Here is a 21,087-nt window from a genome sequence, read left to right as displayed (position 1 = left end):
CAGGCTGGATGGGGCTTGGAGCCTCTGATGCAGTGGGAGGTGCCCCTGCCCGTAGAACTGGATGGGTTCGAGGTCCCTTCCAGCGCGAACAGTCCCACGGCCCCCGAGGTCCCGCCGCCGCCCAGCTCCGTACCTCGCGCGTGGTGACCTCCTCCTTCTCGGAGATCTTCACGAGCAGCCGGTCATTCTCCAGCTCCAGCGCCCGCACGCGGTCGATGTAGACGGCCAGGCGATCATTGAGCTGCCGCAGCTCCTCCTTCTCCTGCAGGCGCGAGATGCGGGTGGGCGACAGCGGGGTCCCGGCGGGGGTGCCGCGGCTCGGGGTGCCGGACATGGCGCTGGGCAGGCGAGCGGGCGGCGCGCTCATTCAATCCCGCCGCACCGGGGGAGGAGGCAGCGCTAAGATGGCGGCGACACCCCGCCTTGCCCCGCCGCGGGGCCGCATGGGAAATGGAGTCTCGGCGCCAAGATGGCGGCGGCGGGGGAGGAGGGCGCGGCCGCCATTTTGTGGCGTGGGGTGGAGGGGCTCAATGCTGCTTCCCGCCCCGTTCAGTGTCTTTATCAATGACCTGGATCGAGTGCACCCTTAGCAAGTTTGCGGATGACACTAAGCTGGGTGGAAGTGTGGATCTGCTGGAGGGTCGGGAGGCTCCAAAGGGATCTGAACAGGCTGGACCGCTGGGCTGAGACCAACGGGATGAGGTTTAACAAGGCCCAATGCCGGGTCCTGCACTTGGGGCACAACAACCCTGTGCAGCTACAGACTAGGAGAAGTCTGGCTGGAAAGCTGCCTGGAGGAGAAGGACCTGGGGGTGTTGGTTGACAGCGACTGAACATGATCCAGCAGTGGCCCAGGTGGCCAAGAAGGCCAATGGCATCTTGGCTTGGATCAGAAACGGTGTGGCCAGCAGGTCCAGGGAGGTTCTTCTCCCTCTGTATTCTGCACTGGTGAGACCGCTCCTCGAATACTGTGTTCAGTTCTGGGCCCCTCACCACAAGAAGGATGTTGAGGCTCTGGAGCGAGTCCAGAGAAGAGCAACGAAGCTGGGGAAGGGGCTGGAGAACAAGAGGAGCAGCTGAGAGACTGGGGGTGTTTAGCCTGGAGGAGGCTGAGGGGAGACCTTATTGTTCTCTACAACTACCTGAAAAGAGGTTGTGGAGAGGACAGAGCTGGCCTCTTCTTCCAAGTAACAGGAGACAGGACAAGGGGGAATGGCCTAAAGCTCTGCCAGGGGATGTTCAGACTGGATATCAGAAAAAATTTTCACAGAAAGGGTCATCAGGTCCGGGATGAGGCTGCCCAGGGAGGTGGTTGAGTCCTCATCCCTGGAGGTATTTAAAAGATGGATAGACGAGGTGCTGAGGGGCATGGTTTAGTGGCAGATAGGAATGGTTGGACTCAATGATCCTGGAGGTCTTTTCCAACCTAGTGATTCTAGTATTCTGTGACAGGGCTGTGAGGGTGCTTGCCTCAAGGATGCCCACAGCTGCAGCCGGCTCCTGGCATGTAATCACTGAACCATTTGTTTGGAAAAGATCTTTGAGATCCAACCCAGCCATCCCTGTCACCACTAAACCATTCCTGAGCTGGAATGCTTGTCTGCCTGGAAAGCTGGAAAAGATGGAAAGCTTGTCTGCCTGGCTTTTAAAGTTCTCCAGGGATGGGGACTCTTCCACTGCCTTGGGAGCCTCTGCCAGGGCCCAAGAATGCTTTCAGTGAAGGCATTTTTCCTAATATCCAATCTGAACCTCCCCTGGCACAGCTTGAGGATTCAGAGGTGGCCACAGGGATGATCCAATGGCTGGAGCACCTCCCATATGAGGGCAGGTTGGGAGAGTTGCAATTGTTCAGCCTGGAGAAGAGAAAGCTGTAGGGGACCTTAGAGCAGCTTCAGGTACTGAAAGGAGCTACAAGAAAGCTGGGCATGGACTCTTTACAAAGGCTTGTAGTGACAGGACATGGGGCAACAGCTATAAAGTGGTGAGGGGGAAATTTAGACTAGACATAAGGAGGAGTTTCTTCACAATGAGTATGGTGAGGCCCTGGCCCAGGTTGCCCAGAGCAGTGGTGGCTGCCACATCCCTGGAGGTGTTCAAGACAAGGTTGGATGGGGCTTGGAGCAACCTGATCCAGTGGGAGGTGTCCCTGCCCATGGCAGGGGGTGGAGCTGGATGGACTTCGAGGTCCCTTCCAACCCAAACTATTCTATGATTCCTTCTCATCCTGTCGCTGTCACTTGGGAGAAGAAACCGGCATCAACCTTGCCACAACCTGCTTTCAGGCTGTTGTAGATGGTGATGAGGTCTCCTCTCAGCCTCCTTTTCTCCAGGCTAAACCACCCCAGCTCCCTCACCTGCCTCTCATAACCCTTGTCCTCCTGCCCCTTCTCCAGTTCTGTTCCTTTCTCTGGACACGCTTCAGCCCCTCAGTGTCCAGGTACTGATGAGCCCAAAACTGAACCCAGGATTCGAGGTGCGGCCTTGACTGGTGCTGTGTACTGGGGCACTGTCGCTTCCATGGTCCTGCTGGCCACTGTTTCTGATCCAGGCCAAGATGCCACTGACCTTCTTGGCCACCTGGGTCACTGCTGCCTCTGTCACAGGGTCCCTTCCACAGGGGTTTTCCCAGCATTGTCACCAAGCCCTGGTCTGAGTTGTCACAAGTTTACCATGCTCTGCTCTTGCTGCTAAGGTTGTGTAGCCAGGGAGCTGCTGTCCGATTAAGTTGGGGGTGGAGAAAAACACCTATCCACTGTTTCCAAGGGTGAAAGTACACGAGTGCTGTTTTGTAGGCTGTAGAAATACCTTCTGAAGTTTTCCTGACAGGTTACCATGCCTCCTAGTCTTTGATAAGACCGTTCCAGAAGGAAGCTATAGTGAAATCCTTCTGCAATCATAGAATTGTTTAAGTTGGAAGGGACCATAAAGGTCATCTAGTTCTTCCCCCTGTAGTGACCATGGCCATCCTCCACTGGATTCGGTTTCTCAGAGACCCATCCAACCTGACCTTGAATGTTTCCAGGGTTGGGGCATTTACCACCTCTCTGGGCAACAGCGTTTCACTACATTCAGCATGAAAAACTTCTTCCTAATAGGGAGTCTGAACTCCTCGTCTTTTAGTTTAAAACCATTACCCCTTGTCCTATTGCTACAGGCCCTGCTCAAAAGTTTTACCCCATCTTTCTTATCAGCCCCCTTTAAGTACTGAAAGGTCTTCTCAGAGTCTTCTCTTCAACTCCAACCCCAACTCTCTCAGTCCCTTGTCATATGGGAGCTGTTCCAGGCCTTCGATCATCTCCGTAGCTTCCTCTGGATCCACTCCAACAGATCCATGTCCTTCCTGAGCTGAGGACTCCAGAGCTGGATGTGGAGCTCCAGGTGGGCTCTCCCCTGAAGGGAACAGAGGGGCAGGATCCCCTCCCTCGCCCTGCTGGCCTCACTGCTGGGGATGCAGCCCAGGAGACGCTTGGCTTTCTGAGCCAGCTCATGTCCAGCTTCTCATCCACCAGGACCAACAGGTCCTTGGCACGGCTACTCTCAGTCTTTTCATCCCCCAGCCAGTATCGATACTGAAGGTTGCCCTGACCCAGGTGCAGGACCTTGCACTTTGTACAAACTAAAACCTGCTGGGAAGTTTGCCCTTCCTAAAGATTTAGAGTGTCATTTTCTCCCAAAACATATTCCACCTTCCATTCTTGCACATTAACCAGTATAAACTGGATTACCATTCCCATGAGCTAATGCCTTATGTCCCAGAACTTTGGAGGTTACTGCCATTGTCCCTTTTGGCTACCAGGGAATGCTGAGAAAGGGAGATTTTCTGCCTGAGAAATGAAAAAAACAGATTCAGAGTCTGTCATCCATTTATATGGAAAGCAAAGGAAAAAGCAGCATGAGCATAAAGCAAAGAAGTGCTGTGCAGGAGTGGGAGGGCAGATCCAGAGAGGGAAGTGGGAAAGGGCACAAGAAAATACTGCAGGTGATAAATGAAAAGAAATGTAGGGAGCCAGGCTGAACAAATAGGTGTGAGTGGGCTTATCCTCGAAGTAAAAGCTAGACAAGTGGGTCTGGGATCCTAATATCAAGTACACCTCAAACTGGAAAATCTCAGAGTAAATCCAGGAATTCTGGATGCTCAATACCCTTGTTAACACACAGCCGTAAGTCTCTCTTGAAGTTGCTCTGTATCTGTAGTACTTGTTCTGTGCAAGTAATAGGTTTTTACCTGAATGCATTTGTATAAAAATACACATCCACTGTGAGAAAAGCTTTCCTGGCTTCCTCTGCAGAGAGCAACTGCCCATCCTGACTGGCTTGGGCATCCTTTCTCCCGGGACAGCACTGACAGCTCCTCTGTCTCCTGTGGACAGCTGACAGCGGGGATTTGCACAGCACATCCATGAGACCACGAGTGTCAGTAGGTTGCTTGTAAGGAGTTAATGAACTATAGTTAAAGTGAAAGTGAGCCTGTAGGTCACCACAAGTGCCTTTTCATGGGCATTCACAATACCTCTCTATCTGAAGGTCCCTGTTATCAGTTCTTTCTTAGTGAACGCTGATAATGTGATACACAGCTTGGTGTGATACTCAGCTTCTTCACTGAATTCAAGCTGGTTTTGAATTGAATTTGCCTGGAAAGGCAGCAGAAAGAGGAAACCACAACTCCCAGAGTTCTGTGGCCTCTGCTCCCCAGGGTCTGCTCCTGCCCAGAGTCCACAGCCGCTTCCTTCCGCGTTAGTTTTCATCCGTGCCTCCGAAGTTGAAGTAGAGTGCGGCTTTTGAATTTTGGCGCCTGTCTGCAAGCTGTAAACCAACTGCTCCTGGCCCTGCTCCAGCTCCAGCCCCATCCCTTCTGCCAGAGCTGCCTGTGCGCAATCTCTGTCATTTCAAACCCTGCTGCCTTCCCCCAGCAAAGCAAAAAATGCATGTGAGCATCAACTCATGCACTTAGAATGAACTCTTTCTCTCTCAACATGCAGTTTCCAACACCAGCAAATTCGTGGAAGACTGGTTACAGACTTTGGTTACGTTAAGCCAGAAGAAACTATCCGAGGAATGCTGAACGCGTCAGTGTAAGCCTTTCTGGGTTAGCTCATTCCTTCTCTTGTGATTTGATGCGATACTCTGCACATCTGTCATATTTTGGAAATTCTTCTAAACCCATTGCCTAATTTTGATTGATAATGTAATCCAGATGTAAATCCCCTTTGCTCGTGAAGTTCAGCCCAAAATCCCCTATTATTTCATCTGTCAGATTTTTTAGATAATGGCTTAGAATCTTGCAAAGTTTCTTCAGTCTTGGGTGTTATTTATGCCTCCTAATGTTATCAGTTATTTTCATAGTGCTGATAACAACTGTGTTGCAGTAAAATCTCCTTTTTTCCTAAATATACTTCCTGAACTATGCCTCAATTCCTAATATTTTCTACATTTTTAAAGGTCCCTTTCTTGAGCAGTAACCAGAACACTTTCACACCTTCCTCCTTAGCACCCATCTCCCCTCCCTGTTAACTGAACACGTGTGTTCTCTTTTCCCGTCTCTGCTAAAAGGAAGAGAACTGTTTAGGGGTGGGATGGGGAGAGGAAACCATCAAGGGAGGAGGGGAAGTGCAAAAGCTGACAGCCTGCTAGGCAACTGTGTTTTACAGGGAGTACAATGCATACTTTAATCGTGGAATTAGTATCTGTTCAAACACCAGTCCCCTTGGATCACCCTGATGATGTAGGTTAGTGCTGAACCAGTCAGTGTTGTCATTCCTCTCTGAATATTTGGCAATTTGTTTTTCATTAAGGACCTTGACAATTTAGTGCTACCCCAAACAATTTTATAATGAACTTCCTCTCTGCTTGCAGAAGGTAGAATTGATTTGTTGGCCCCAGAGACAATCATTTAGCGTTAATAAAGGGGCAATCCAGGGATGTGCCAGCCTCCCCTGACTCGGGGGGCAGAGGACCATGGCAATTCCTGGGGCTGCGTTCCCTGGACTTTGCAGATTGGGAACATCTTCGGAGCATATGCAGGCTCCAGCCTTGCCTGCTCCCTCAGGTCTGCTCTTTGTGGAGGGCAGAGCAGAGAAGGATGGTGCATGTATAGGTTTCACCCTGATAGAAAGTCAGGAATCATAGAATCATAGAATTACCAGGTTGGAAAAGACCCATCGGATCATCGAGTCCAACCATTCCCATCAATCACTAAACCATGCCCCTCAGCACCTTGTCTACCCACCCCTTAAACACCTCCAGGGAAGGTGACTCAACCACCTCCCTGGGCAGCCTCTGCCAGTGCCCAATGACCCTTTCTGTGAAATATTTTTTCCTAATGTCCAGCCTGAACCTCCCCTGGCGGAGCTTGTGACCATTCCCTCTCGTCCTTGGAAATGCCTTGGGCTCAGTATCGGAGCTGTAGCTCAAAGGTACTTGGAATACATCAAACTGTCTGAGTAGGCAAAGATTACATTTTAGGGATGTCAGAGAACATAGACTGCAGCGATAGGCTCTGCCCTGCACTGAGTTCCTCTCCCATAAGGTAATGAAGAGATTCCTTACTGTACATAAAAAAGGCAAAGGCAAACCTCACATAGCATTTGATGTAGAGCATCCTCTTGGTTGTTGACCAGTTTCCTGTACAGTTGGTGTAACGAGTTTTCTGATGCTGTCAGAGATTTCGTAATGACTCTGCCATTTTCACAAATCAGGGATGCAGGATTTCCACTGCTGTTTCTTGCCTCACATAATTTTGTTTCTCAGCAGCCATGCCCTCCCCTTTCTCATTCTACATTTTATTATTTGTGTTCTGTCTTTTCAGTAGTCACATAACTTCCCCTCTGCCTGGTGTTCCTTAGCTCACTCTGAACAGCCTGTCAAGGTTTCATCAGTTCTCTCAGATGTTTTCATTTATTTCAGGAAAGGGCAAGGATTGAAAAAGTAGCACAGAACAGTTTCCTATCTGTCCAAATTCAACTCAGCTCAGCATCGTGGCTGCCCCATCCCTGGAGGGGTTCAAGGCCAGGTTGGATGGGGCTTGGAGCCCCTGATCCAGTGGGAGGTGTCCCTGCCCATGGCAGAGAGGTGGAACTACAAGAGCTTTGAGGTCCCTTCCAAACCATTGTGTGATTCTATGATTCTGTGATTACTGCTTAAAGAATTGCTAGCAATGACTGTAAGCCTGGAAGAAGCACTCGTACCTCACTACAGATTTCTGCTCCAGAATTTCAGCTTTTATTGAATAAAACTATTCCCAGCAGCATCAGGAGAGAAAGCACCAAAGCAAGCAGAGAAAAGTAATAGTGTGCCATGTGTCATGAAGATCTTCCTCATCTCCTCTGAGAAAGTTTGCTAGGAGACAGATGCAAAAGAGCAAAGAGGAGCACTATGTACAGTTGTGGGATTGATGCAAGCAGACAGCAAACTGTATGTAGAACAAGGGTTTTTTTTTCAGGACATGGCACCGTACTGCAACATGTAGAAGGCCTATTTATTTCTGATTCCAAGCATATAATGTTTGGTGGGAGTCTTGAACAATAATATACTGCTACTACAGTATTTACCTCCTTAGTGAGGCAGAATTCAATTCATTTTACACTGGGAGAAGCATTAACTAAACTCAGGGAGTGAAATTCACGTCTGTGCTTGGGATTGTACACTGTTTAGGAGCAGGAGGGCGACAGATTTCATGGGTAGTTGGGCCTGGGGGGCCCTTCAGACTCTTGTACTGGAACCAGACCCTTCTCTCCCCTGACCAAAAGGAAATGAGAATTCCATTAAAAAACCTTTTCATATTACCCGCCCCCCCCCCGCCCCCCCTCAAGAGAACAGAACCAAAGCAAGAAGCTGGGGTGGGGGGGTGTGTGTGTGTGTCAGTGCTTGGGGTTCCTCAGCTTTCCACAACTGCACTTTGTCACTTTTCCACGCAGTGATTTCCTTGTCATACCACATGCTAAAAAGAGCCACATCTGTGACATGAGAGCATGGAGAAGCTTTTGCAGCACAGCTCCTTCCCAGCCTTTATCAGGCAAAGGAAGTGTTGCAGTGTGCAATGCACCACAGCCTTCCGTGTGCCGCTGGCTACGGAGACTTCTCTTGCAGGCTCCCCATAGCTCAGGAATTCTTCCAACTCCTAGCAAGACAGATTTCTTGGCAATGAAAAACTGTGAAAACACCACTGCAAATGGATGAGGTGGCCAGGTGGGAACAACATCACTGTTTCCTTCTCGTCCGGCTGTCGGCAGCCCTGGAGACTGTGGAGATTGAGCAGTAGGCGCTGGTGTGCGTAAGTAGCTGCTATTTATACAGGCAAATATATTCTAAGATCAAAGAAGGGCTTATTCATGACACCTTTAATGAAATATTGAGTCAACAACCTCTGACTTTATGAGTTTTGACTCTCAAGTACTCAGCTGAATTTCATTCTAGTTACACTTCCTGGGATCCAGAGGTATTCCCAGTGCTCGGTGGGGTTCAGGTTCCCTCGCAGCATGAGCAGCCCCTGAGCTTTGAGCCATTCAGCAGTTTGGAGAGTGAGAGGAGGAGGGTGGGGACTGGCTGCGAGATGTGGTTCCTCTGAGTTCAGAGCCTGCTTTATCAGCCAGGAGCAATCCCAGCTCCGCTCTGTGCGTCACTTGGATCGCTGCTGCTCCGGCGGAGCTGTGGGAGGGGGCACGCAGTGCTCGCACCCCCGTGCTGTTATTGTACGAAACCTGGCACTAATCTCCACGCTAAAGAAAACAAACTCTGTGTTTTTTTTCAAAGCAACCATTTGGCGCCTGATTTTCAAACCCGCAGCCCAACTGCAGCTGGCCTGGTGCCCGTCACCACTGAGCTGCTGACATATTCCCCAGCAGCTGCAGTAACCTGCGACGCACCCCGTGTCCAGCCAGGCTGGCGCGGTCTCCCTGGGGACAGGGTAAGATTTCAATTTTACTCTCCTAAACAAAAAAAAACCCCATTGTGTTAGGGGCTCAATTTTAGCAAGGAAAGGTGAAAGCAGAAACTCTTAGCTCCTCGGTGAAAGGTAATTAGCCCATTGTGCCCTGTAACATAAAAAATGTTGGGAGTTCCTTAAGACGGAGCCTCTGATCAGGGTGAAGTTTACAGAGTAAGTGTATGTCGGGGGTGGGGGAGAAGACAATTCTAGGGAGATAAAGAGGTGTGTGCATGGGATCCGTCTCTCCTGTGCATATTACATAATTATAAAGGAGATGAACGCTTTCTGCAATTCTGAAGTGCTCTCCACCCAAGATCTCAAAGTATTTTACAAAGGATAATTTATCAAGCTTTATAACGATCTTGGAACAAATTTCAGACGACCATGAAGATTACTTTGTAATGTCTCTATGTCTTGAACTTCATGGAGTAGCTGGGTGGACCTGGCTTTCAGGTCCTACCAAGGCATCTGTCTCTTTGGAGAACATTTTTCTGGTCTGCAGATGGTGACACCAGTGAAGTGCTGGAGCACAAGGTCAGTTAGTGCTTGTGGTGGAGCTGCAGGTCCTTCGCAGGACAGACAGCTCTGACTAACTGGAACCGTTTGCTGTCTGGAATGTGGTACCTGACTGCAAAAAAACAGGCCCTGCCTACCCGGTTTTCATGCAGCCTGTGGATGGGAAGGCACAAGAATCCAGTGTCATGGGCAGCCATGAAAGAGATTTACATGGATGGAGTAAATGAGCAGGAGCTACAGCAAAGGTGGAGGAGCTTTAGGTTGATGGAGATATTTGCAGGCAACCTCAACCCTGCTGAACTCCATTTCTGGCTATGAGAATACCATAGCTGTGTAGGATTTAATTGGTTTTACAGGGTCGGCGTGGTGCAGCGTGGCCATAGTGGCAGGCAGCTTTCCCCACTGGAAGACTGGGGCCAGTACTCAGTGGGGGCTGGGGCGTTATCGTTTCTTGGTGGGTAATCCACCCAAATGCAGGAATTTCAAAGCTGGCCCTGCTCTGACTGAGCCTCTCGGCTCCCTCAAGAGCGAAAGATTATATATAACGCCATGGAATTCAGATAAATACCTGGTGAGTTCAAAGCATTGAGCTTCCCAGCTTGCAGAGAACAAACATATGACACAAATTCACTGACACTTCTTCCCAAGCACCAAAGAGACCAGGCCCGTTCTCTCTCAGCACATCACGAATGATACAGTTTACAGCACCATGTCCACTGCTGTCCCTTGCGGCAGCGTGGGCAGGGGCTCTGAAGGGCTCTGCAGTGCTGCCATCCTAAATGATTCAGGGCTCCATCAGTCTCCGGGCTTTTACTCACAGCACTACTTGAGATGCCTGCCCCAGGCACAATCCCCCTGCCGCAGAGCCCAGTGCGGATGTGCGTAGCCCCATGGCACATCTGGATGTGTTCTTGGTGACTCCAGCAACTTTTTGGTGGTTTCTTGGAGAGCTCTCTCCCTGAAAACACTTGCCTGATGTGCGAGACTTGACACTGTCTGCTCAGCTGTAACCAGTGAGATTGATTTGGTATCTGCTGGAATATAAGGAGGCAGTCGATAAACCTTTATGCTCCCGTGGCTGAGGTTGCATTTTTATGATTCATCTGGAGTGGGAGACCAAGGAGAGCTAGGAAACCATGAACTGCTGAGCAGTCTCAGGAGTGGAGGAGGGCAGAGGGATGGTGTGGGGTTATGTGGGTGCAAGTGTGGATCTGCTGGAGGGTAGGGAGGCTCCAAAGGGATCTGAACAGGCTGGACTGCTGGGCTGAGACCAGTGGGATGAGGTTTAACAAGGCCCAATGCCGGGTCCTGCACTTGGGGCACAACAACCCTGAGCAGCTACAGACTAGGAGAAGTCTGGCTGGAAAGCTGCCTGGAGGAGAAGGACCTGGGGGTGTTGGTTGACAGCGACTAAACATGAGCCAGCAGTGGCCCAGGTGGCCAAGAAGGCCAATGGCATCTTGGCTTGGATCAGAAACGGCGTGGCCAGCAGGTCCAGGGAGGTTCTTCTCCCTCTGGACTCGGCCCTGGTGAGACCGCTCCTCAAATACTGTGTTCGGTTCTGGGCCCCTCACCACAAGAAGGATGTTGAGGTTCTGGAGCGAGTCCAGAGAAGAGCAACAAAGCTGGTGAGGGGGCTGGAGAGCAGGTCTTACAAGGAACGGCTGAGAGAGCTGGGGGTGTTTAGCCTGGAGAAGAGGAGGCTGAGGGGAGACCTCATTGCTCTCTCCAACTCCCTGAAAGGAGGTTGTGGAGAGGAGGGAGCTGGGCTCTTCTCCCAAGGGACAGGGGACAGGATGAGAGGGAATGGCCTCAAGCTCAGTCAGGGGAGGTTCAGGCTGGACATTAAGAAAAAATTTTTCATGGAAAGGGTCATTGGGCACTGGCAGAGGCTGCCCAGGGAGGGGGTTGAGTCACCTTCCCTGGAGGGGTTTAAAGGACGGGTGGACGAGGCGCTGAGGGACATGGTTTAGTGATTGATAGGAATTGGACTTGATGATCCAGTGGGTCTTTTTGAACCTGGCGATTCTATGATTCTACGTGGTTGGTGAGGCCATTGGCAGCTTGTATGGATGATTTAATTTGCAAAGCAGTAAAGAGTTAAGTCAGTGGTGCACCTGTGTAGCCCACGTGCGTGGCTGACATCACATAGATGAACCCCACTTGCAGGAGTCAGCTTGCTGATGGTCGCTGCTGAGCACCCTCATTCTTGTGCCTGTGGCGCGCTGGTCTGCACTGGTCTGAGGGGCAGAAGCTCTGGTCTGTGCAAGCCCGTCACATCTGTGTTGCAGAACAGAAATCACTATCCACCCTCCTGCTAAGCAAATAGGTTTTGATCATGAGTCACCCAATGGTTCTGGTCCAGTGGCCACCCCACCCAGTTTCCCAGTGGCAGGGGCTGGGTCTGCAGGACTGGCCAGAGACCAAAGAGGGGGATAACTCCACCCTACATCTGGCAAGGAGTTGGGAGTCCTTCCAGTGCAGTGACTGGGCACGGCAGCTGCCCAGAGGTGCTCGGCCAACCTCAGGACCTCTTTGGCTGCATGAGTAGAAAGCAGAACTACCACAAGGAGAAAATCCTGTGTGAGGAACCTGCACTGACAAAGGCCACACTCACCACTTCATCTTTGCTCTGGCTTTACACTTGTCTCCTGAATTCTGTTTACTTTTTCATTCAAGTAGCTTTCTGCTCTCTACTCTGCACATTCCTCTTTCGGTGTCAGCCACAGGCAGCACCTGGCCACACCAGGCCAATTCATGACTGATTTTCCTGTTCATTCTTGTCAAAAATGCCTTCTTATGTAAAAGCAACTGCAACATTTGCTTTCTGCAGGACTCTCCTGTTGGCATACATACAGGGGAAGGACCGACACCTCCTGGGAAGGTGGATACCCCCATTATTCCCTTCTGCTTGGGAAACAGCCTTGCAGGGTTGTCCCTGCAATCCTTGGCCTGTTGGTGGGTCTTCTTCTGAAGGAACTCACTTTGAGAGGGACCTTCCCTTTGCGGTCCCCCCATCTTCCTCAACCCTTGCATCATTCTTGCTGATTTTCTGGCTTCCTTTGGCCTGAGAACCTCTGTGACCAGTGGCTGCTCCCAGCCCTGCAGGTGCGCCCTGGCCTCTGCAGGTGTCCCCAGCCTCCAAGGATAAAGTGTGGGTAGGTAATTGCAGAATCACAGAATGGTTTGGGTTGGAAGGGACCTCAAAGCCCATCCAGTTCCACCCCTGCCATGGGCAGGGACACTTCCCACTGGATCAGGGGCTCCAAGCCCCATCCAAGTTGGCCTTGAACCCCTCCAGGGATGGGGCAGCCACCACTGCTCTGGGCAACCTGGGCCAGGGCCTCCCCACCCTCACAGCAAAACATTTCTTCCTAAGATCTCATCTCAATCTCCCCTCTTTCAGCAGGTGATCCATCCATGCAAGCAAGGAGTGGGAAATATTGGAACTCTCAGCCTTTGCTGGATGTGCTGTGTTACAAGCGCAGTTGTGTAAAAACACTTTGTAGCTGCTGGTGGTGCACGGTGCCTGCAGGCAGCACAGCCGAGAGCCAGCTCACGCGCAGCAGCTCCTCTGGACTGGTGTCACTGGAGAAGTGAAGCAGAGCCCCTATGCTGGGGAGCCCGTCTCAGCTCCACTGGGGCATGCTGGGCACAGCCCTCCTGGGGTGGGTAGGGGATGAGCTGTGTCCGGGCAGGCAGTGTCCAACCACAGGCAATGCCACTCAGCTTCTCTTACCAGATGCATTAGGGCCTGCGCAGGTAAATGCCCCGGTCACCTTGGGGCTATGGCCTGTGCCAGTGAGGTGCAGGATCCTTCACATGGGTGCTCTGAGCCTGGACAGCCTTTGTGCCCCTGCAGCAGCCACACCACCCTCCTGCACAGGGCACTGCGGTTGGTAGCAATCATCCCATCGGCTGGAACTGCTCCCCGAGTTTCATAGAATCATAGAATCACCAGGTTCAAACAGACCCACCGGATCATCAAGTCCAACCATTCCTGTCACTAAACTATGTCCCTCAGCACCTCGTCCACCCGTGCCTTAAACCCCTCCAGGGAAGGTGGCTCAACCCCCTCCCTGAGCAGCCTCTGCCAGTGCCCAATGGCCCTTTCCGTGAAAAATTTTTTCCTAATGCCCAGGACCAACACCCCCAGGTCCTTCTCCTCTGGGCAGCAGGCTGATTACGAGGGAAACCTGTGGGGTTTCCATGGCCTTTCCCCCTTTCCAGGGAGAAACCTGGCCATGCTCAGCAACAGCAGCAGGAAAGGAGGTGACTGCAGTCCTACTGAAAGGTGAACCAGGATGGGGGAGAGGTGGCTCTGACACCCTAGTACAGTGGGTGCAGGGGACCCCAGGGTCCTCCTCTATGTGGTTCCCTACAAGAAGGCAGGAAATTTGCTTCTCAATGCCAGAAATCAAGTTGTTTACCCTTAGCATAGCTTTGTCACTTGGATGTGATGAGCAACTTACTGGGAAGACCAAAGCTGAGGCACCTGTAATTGCTGTAGCGGAAACAAAAGGAAGGCAACAGAGGTGAAGTAGATTAGCCCAGACTGTAAAAAACAAGTGTTGCAAGCCACAGCTCAGCCCCAGAGGGGTTAATTCCCTTCCTTTGGCAGATGGGAATAGCCTGCTGGCCTGGCAGCTGCAGATGGTTCCTGTGCTCAGGCAGAGCTGGCAGTTGCCCTGGCCAGGTGGACAAAAGCCATCGGTCAGCAGGAGCTCCAAGGAACAGGCAGGGGTTGTTTTCCAGTTTTTCCTGGAGCAGGTGGACTCAGGAACAGATGCCGGCCTGTGGCAGCACAAGCGACAGTTTTAGCAAGGCAGCCGTGCTGGGAAAGAAGCCTTTGCACAAAACATCATGTTTGAAATACCCACAGCCTTCCCTGTTGGATGGTGTCAAATACTGCAAGAGGAGAACGGCTGCAGGGTCCTCTCAGGAGCGTGGTTTCCGTGTCCATGTGCCCGCGCACAGGAGCTGCTTCAGAGGGAAGACATGGCCTGAGGGGAGCAGCCAGTGCTCTCGCTCCTGGGATGATGCAGAAGGGTTCACCCCACTGTGTCATCCCCTGGTTTTGGTGGTAGAGGCTTTGGGTTCTTATTTTGCTGTGGGAAGTCTTGCAGGTATCGTCTGGATCCCAGTTTACTTACCAAGACCAGAGTTTTCTTCGAAGCTGGGGTCAAGCCACAGCAGCTGCAAGAACCAAGGACCAATGTGAAACTCGCCCTATGGTGTGCAAAGCAGGGGTTTGGTTAAAAATATGCTTAAACCTACCTAACACACCAGAGACAGTAAGAACCCCCGCGTGCCTCAGAGCAGGGCTGTAAAACTCTGTGAGAGGCCGTGAGCAGAAGGCAGTGGGGGGGTGAGCATCCATCAGAAGGCAGCACATTCCCCAGGGCTGAGGCTTTGTGTAGGACAGAGACAAAGCATCAGAAGGCAGTGGAGTCATCCCAGCAGCAGAGGGCTGTTTCTCTTCAGAGGTGGCAGTGGGGACCTTGCAGTGAGCTTCGCTTCCCTCCCAAGAAGCTTAAGCAAGGAAGGGCCACGTTGATTTGGCCCTGGTTGCTCCCTGGAGAGCCTTGTTTCACACCAGGGACTCCTCCACCTCCAGCATCTCGCCAGGAGGGCTGGATGAACCCCTTCCCTTGCTCTTTCTGCACATCACAGCATTGGTGGCAGCCACCGCCAAGGGCCCAGCAGTGCCAGCACCGCGCTGCCTGCCCGTGAGAGAAGCCTTGCTCACAATCACAAGTTTCTAGTTCCAGACAGCCACAGTCACTTTTTTGCTGGCATAGAGAGATGTTCTCACTTCTGCTGTGCCCACATCCTCTTCTCAGAGCCCTGCTCTGTCTTGGCACATGGGGGTGTTCCCACCCCTGGCAGCGAGGGCCTTGGTTACAGAAATATTGTGTACGACAAACGCTGTGCAGGGAGTTTTGCTGGTTGCTGTTGTGAGTAATTATTTCCTGGAAGACCGTGTGGCTGCCCCACTTGGGGAAACACCGTGCCCGAACCTCTGAGGGGGAGGCTGATCAGCACAGAGACTTGGGTGCAGAACCAAACACCCTCGAGCCTTGTAGAAGTGAGTGGGGCTTTCAGGTGTTTGAGGTCCAGAAGTGGGACAGCCAGGACACACTGGGGAAGGGACACTTGCAGAAGAAACCAGAGTGCTGAGAGCAGCAAGGCGTCAGCTCAAAGGGGAGGCCTCTGGCTATGATGGGAACTGCGACGAAGGGCTTTCACACTGGTTGCTATGCATGTTTTTGTTAATTAACATATGAGAGTGCCCTCTGCGTTTAAAGTAGCCTGGACTTCAGCATGAGGGCGAGAGTCTCCTGTTTGCCTCCCCGCAGCCCAGCCGCACCAGCCTCCCTGGGGCTGCAGGCTCACAGGGTGACCCACGCTGCTTGCCAGAAGACACCTGGCAGAGAAACACAGCTGGATCTTGGCAAATGCAAACATCTGGGACTTGCAAGGCTTTGGCCAAGGAGGGGTGAGGCAGGAAGGGTACAGCCTTCCGACTGTCCTCCTCACCTCTCGAGAGGTGACTACGTTCATGCTTGGAATCACTGGGTAAAGGGCCTCCAGCACTGTGCCAGCTTTGGGAGCGCATCCCAGGAGAGCTTCTTTAATCATAGAATCATAGAATCACTAGCTTGGAAAGGACCCACTGGATCACCAAGTCCAACCATTCCCATCAATCACTAAACCATGTCCCTCAGCATCTTGTCCACCCGTCCCTTAAACCCCTCCAGGGAAGGTGACTCAACCCCCTCCCTGGGCAGCCTCTGCCAGTGCCCAATGACCCTTTCTGTGAAAATTTTTTTCCTAATGTCCAGCCTAAACCTCCCCTGGTGGAGCTTGAGGCCATTCCCTCTCGCCCTGTCCCCTGTCCCTTGGGAGAAGAGCCCAGCTCCCTCCTCTCCACAACCTCCTTTCAGGGAGTTGCAGAGAGCAATGAGGTCTCCCCTCAGCCTCCTCTTCTCCAGGATAAACACCCCCAGCTCTCTCAGCCGCTCCTCTTGTTCTCCAGCCCCTTCCCCAGCTCCGTTGCTCTTCTCTGGACTCGCTCCAGAGCCTCAACATCCTTCTTGTGGTGAGGGGCCCAGAACTGAACACAGGATTCGAGGAGCGGTCTCACCAGTGCCGAGTCCAGAGGGAGAGGAACCTCCCTGGACCTGCTGGCCACGCTGTTTCTGATCCAGGCCAAGATGCCATCGGTTTTCTTGGCCACCTGGGCCACTGCAACTCCCTGAAAGGAGGTTGTGGAGAGGAGGGAGCTGGGCTCTTCTCCCAAGGGACAGGGGACAGGACGAGAGGGAATGGCCTCAAGCTCAACCAGGGGAGGTTCAGACTGGATATCAGGAAAAGATGTTTCAGGGAAAGGGTCATTGGGCACTGGCAGAGGCTGCCCGGGGCGGGTTTGACTCCCCGTCCCTGGAGGGGGTTCAGGGCCGGGTGGATGAGGCGCTCGGCTCCCTGGTTTCGGGCCGGGCGCGGTTGGACTCGATGATCTCCCGCGCTCCCTCCGGCCGCCAGGGGGCGCCGCTCCCCCCGCTCCTCCCCGTCCCGGCGCCCCGCGCGCGCTCGGCCCTTCCTGAGCGGCGCCATCTCCGCGGCCGGAGGGGGCCCCGCGTCCATCCGCGTCCATCCCGAGCGCCGCCGCTCCCCGCAGCCATGGCGATCCGCTACCCCATGGCCGTTGGCCTCAACAAGGGCTACAAGGTGACCAAGAACGTGTCCAAGCCCCGGCAGTGCCGCCGCCGCGGGGTGAGTAGGGGCGAGCGGGCCGGGGTGGGGGGGGGGGGGGCGGCTGCCGGCGCCGCGTTACCGGCCCCGGTGCCCAAAATGCCGGTCAGTAAAGTCTCTAAGAGCTGTAGAATCGCTCGGTTGGGAAAAGAGGTTTGGGATCGTCGAGTCCCACCGGCCCTGTCGCCGCTAAACCGGCCCCGAGCGCCTCGCCTGCCCAGTTTTTAACCCCCGGGGTGGGGGCTCCAGCTGCGCCCGGGAGCCTTTCGGTGAGACGCTTCTCAGTATCCGCTGTGAACCCGCCCCGGAGCCGCGTGAGGCCGTTCCCTCTCGTCCTGTCACCTGGGGGAAGAGACCCAACACCCACCTCTCCCCAGCCTCCTTTCAAGCTGTTGTAGACGGCGATGAGGCCTCCTCTCAGCTGCCTTTTCTCCAGGATAAACACCCCCAGCTCCCTCAGCCACCTCTCATAATCCTTGTTCTCCAGCCCCTTTCCCAGCTCCATTCCCTTCTCTAGACACACTCCAGCCTCTCAGTGTCCTTCTTGTACTGAGGGGCCCAAAACTGAACCCAGGATTTGAGGTGCGGCCTCCCCAGTGCCGAGTTCAGGGGCACAATCGCTTCCCTGCTGCTGGCCACGCTGTTCCTGATCCAGGCCCAGGTGCCATGGGCCTTCTTGGCCACCTGGGCCGCTGCTGGCTCATGTTCAGCCAGCAACTCATTTTTGAGTTTTAGAAAGCGAGTGGCCTTTCTCAGGTCTCGGCTACACGAGGTGGTGATCTCCATGAATCGTGTGCAGGGAGACGAGCGCTGGGACAGAATCATAGAGTCATAGAACAACCAGGTTGGAAGAGACCCACTGGATCATCGAGTCCAACCATTCTTATCAAACACTAAACCATGTCCCTTAGCACCTCATCCACCCGTGCCTTAAACCCCTCCACGGAAAGTGACTCAACCGCCTCCCTGGGCAACCTGTTCCAGTGCCCAATGACCCTTTCTGTGAAGAATTTTTCCTGATGTCCAGCCTAAACCTCCCCTGGTGGAGCTTGAGGCCATTCCCTCTCGTCCTGTCCCCTGTCACTCAGGAGAAGAGCCCAGCTCCCTCCTCTCCACAACCTCCTTTCAGGTAGTTGTAGAGAGCAATGAGGTCTCCCCTCAGCCTCCTCTTCTCCAGGCTAAACACCCCCAGCTCTCTCAGCCGCTCCTTGTAAGACCTGTTCTCCAGCCCCCTCACCAGCTTGGTTGCTCTTCTCTGGGCTCGCTCCAGAGCCTCAATGCATGTGTATAAATTTTCCTAGAAATCATTCGCATATTCTGTTACTTTCCAAGATCTACTTTAAATGTTATTTTGAACTTCACAAAAGTGAAATCTCTGCTAATGTGGGGCTGGCTCCAGCGCTGGCTCCAGCGCTGCCTGACCTTGCGTTAGTGATAAGGAAGGACTGGAAACCGAGGGGATTACAGGAGACACCTCTGTTCAGTACAGATCACACTGAACACAAGACATTAACATCTCCAGAGAATGAGCAGTGTCTGGAAAAAACACTGCTTGAAAGAAAATAACACTATTGGAGGGACATTCTGTTTAACTTCCAAAAAATACAATTTGATGGAAGTTAATTCTGCTTTACCTTAAATCAAAAATATTTCACTTTTTGTAATAGGAACTACTTCTTGTACAAGGTGCCTCTGAAACTGGCGGGAGGCGAGGGCACTGGGGGCTGCAGGGTGCGGGACTCGGGGTCTGTTCCATCTGTGTTTCGGGTGCAGGGCTGGGACTGACAGGGAACCTGCAGGCGGACGCAGCCCTGCCAGGGTGGAGAGGCTGATGCTGCCACCCAGAGCGGGAAGTGTCAAAGCTGAGTGCAGAGCGAACTGGCTGGTGACAGGGAACCAGCGATGGAGCAGGCTGTGATGGAGGGCTCTGGGGGATGCATTCCAACCCCAGCCGAACCTGAATCAGCAGTGGAAGAGAAAATAGTCTAAACAACTTCTGCAGTCCCTTGTAGTCCGCTTCCTGGAAGCCACAACAGGTGTCCCACCAAAACTGCCCAGTGGTGACAGATAACCGGGAGTTATCCTGGTTCAGGGAATGTGTGTGTTTGAGTGAGAGCTGGATTCATTTTCATAGAATCGTAGAGTAACCAGGTTGGAAGAGACCCACTGGATCATTGAGTCCAACCATTCCCATCAATCACTAAACCATTCCCCTTAGTACCTTGTCCACCTGTGCCTTAAACCCCTCCAGGGAAGGTGACTCAACCCCCTCCCTGGGCAGCCTCTGCCAGTGCCCAATGACCCTTTCTGTGAAAAATTTTTTCCTAATGTCCAGCCTGAACCTCCCCTGGTGGAGCTTGAGGCCATTCCCTCTTGTCCTGTCCCCTGTCACCTGGGAGAAGAGCCCCTGTGGTTAAACGCTGTGTTTGGGTGCGGTGTTTGAGATACATCACGATGCATGCACCAACAGCGAATGCTCCTGCTTTTTCTAAAGATGTGGGTGCATGCAAAGGTGTAAAAGACTTGGTGTTGCGGTGAAGCAAGAACAGCCCAGCAGGTCCCATCGAGATCTCTGTGCTGCCTGCACGGGGATCGTACTCGGCAGGAGCCCCGTTTTCCACAGCCTCGTGCAGCCCAGGCTGGGGACAGCAGCGCCTGCATCCATCGTGATCTCTGTGTTTGTTTCCTACAGCGCCTGACCAAACACACCAAGTTTGTGCGGGACATGATCAGGGAAGTCTGCGGCTTCGCACCCTATGAGAGACGCGCGATGGAGCTGCTGAAAGTTTCCAAAGACAAACGTGCCCTGAAGTTCATAAAGAAACGGGTAGGTTGATCTGCCATCGGCCTGAGGATGGCAAGAACTCCGCTGTAGTCCACTTTGTTTCCTGCCCTTCCCTAGGAATGCCGTGCTCTTATTTTTTCAGTAGTTTGGGAAGCTGTTGGCCCGATCTGAGGGAGCAGAGGGACTGGTCTTTGGGTTGGGTGGGAGAAGTTTGATGTGGAGGTGGACGTGGAGGCAGGAGAAGGATGTGGAGGTCTGTGCCCGTGCGGTGCTGGCTTTGTAAACGTGGTGGGGGGCAGAGGAGAGCGGTGCGGAGAGCAGCTGGGCACCACCAACCTGGGGGCATGAGAAGGGCTCACCGAGGCGGCTCCCAGAGCTGGAAGCAGCTCTTGCCTCAGCTCAGGTAATTCTGGAGCAGCACTACTGCAGCCCTGGCAAGGAGTTCCAGCTGGGTTAGGAGTTCCTGCCTGCTTCTCCAGTACAGCATCTTCAGAGAACGCCTGAGCCACCAGGAGCTTTACCTGTTCTCTGGTAGGATGCGTGCTGCCTACACTGCTCTCTCCCTGCAGGTCGGCACTCACATCCGGGCCAAGCGAAAGCGGGAAGAACTCAGCAACGTCCTGGCAGCCATGAGGAAAGCTGCTGCGAAGAAGGACTGAGGTGTGCAGTCTGTAACTATAATAAAGTCCTTTCTCAAACAGTGCAGAGTGTGGGTGCTCCTTCTGCCTCAGCCTGCAGGAACGGGGTGTTCTGGGGATGCTGAGGGACTGTGCTGTCGAGGCCCAGAGCTGCGCTTGCCCAGAGCTCACCTTGCTGTTTTATTTCACCTGCAGCTGGTGATGCCAGTTAGGGTGTTTCTGATACTGGTACACGATACATTCCAGAGGGGGAATCCTCCTCCAGTGAGCTGTTTTCAGGGCAGGAGGGACTTTGCAGTAGCTCTGCCTGCAATTCCTTCTACCTCCTGGCTGGCTCCAGGGGTAGCAGAGAACTCAGTGGGCAAAAACTGGTGTTTTGTCACAGCTTTGTGCTCCTTCTCCAGGAGCTGCAGCTGCCTGCGCTCTCCCTGCTCGTGGCGTTCCCCTCCGTTGGCGCCCTCTGTTCTGCA

At 53.0% G+C, this 21,087-nt stretch overlaps 2 protein-coding genes across 2 annotated transcripts in view; one reads left to right on the top strand and one right to left on the bottom strand.

Annotated features, from left to right (window-relative positions):
- LMNB2 (lamin B2) overlaps window positions 1-412 on the bottom strand; it is a 36,566-nt gene extending 36,154 nt beyond the window's left edge. Inside the window, exon 1 of the mRNA XM_069878080.1 lies at window positions 134-412. Coding sequence (XP_069734181.1) covers window positions 134-367 — 234 coding nt within the window. The 5' untranslated portion in view covers window positions 368-412. The remainder of the gene's footprint in view (window positions 1-133) is intronic.
- Window positions 413-17,025: 16,613 nt separating this feature from the next.
- On the top strand, window positions 17,026-20,679 carry RPL36 (ribosomal protein L36). The gene is made up of 3 exons (XM_069877840.1): window positions 17,026-17,215; window positions 19,887-20,021; window positions 20,549-20,679. The coding sequence occupies exons 1-3, from the start codon at window positions 17,123-17,125 to the stop codon at window positions 20,636-20,638; spliced, it is 318 nt and encodes a 105-aa protein (XP_069733941.1). The 5' UTR covers window positions 17,026-17,122; the 3' UTR covers window positions 20,639-20,679.
- The last annotated feature ends 408 nt before the right edge of the window (window positions 20,680-21,087 follow it).

Source organism: Phaenicophaeus curvirostris, chromosome 28 (assembly GCF_032191515.1).
Source record: "Phaenicophaeus curvirostris isolate KB17595 chromosome 28, BPBGC_Pcur_1.0, whole genome shotgun sequence".
NCBI classification, from domain to species: Eukaryota; Metazoa; Chordata; class Aves; order Cuculiformes; family Cuculidae; genus Phaenicophaeus; species Phaenicophaeus curvirostris.
This window is presented reverse-complemented; position numbering and strand designations above follow the sequence as displayed.

Coding starts and splice junctions, on each gene's coding strand:
- RPL36 (XM_069877840.1), top strand. CDS start 17,123: ATGGCGATCCGCTACCCCATGGCCGTTGGCCTCAACAAGGGCTACAAG. Junction 17,216..19,886: donor GGCAGTGCCGCCGCCGCGGG/GTGAGTAGGGGC, acceptor TGTTTCCTACAG/CGCCTGACCAAACACACCAA. Junction 20,022..20,548: donor TGAAGTTCATAAAGAAACGG/GTAGGTTGATCT, acceptor CTCTCCCTGCAG/GTCGGCACTCACATCCGGGC.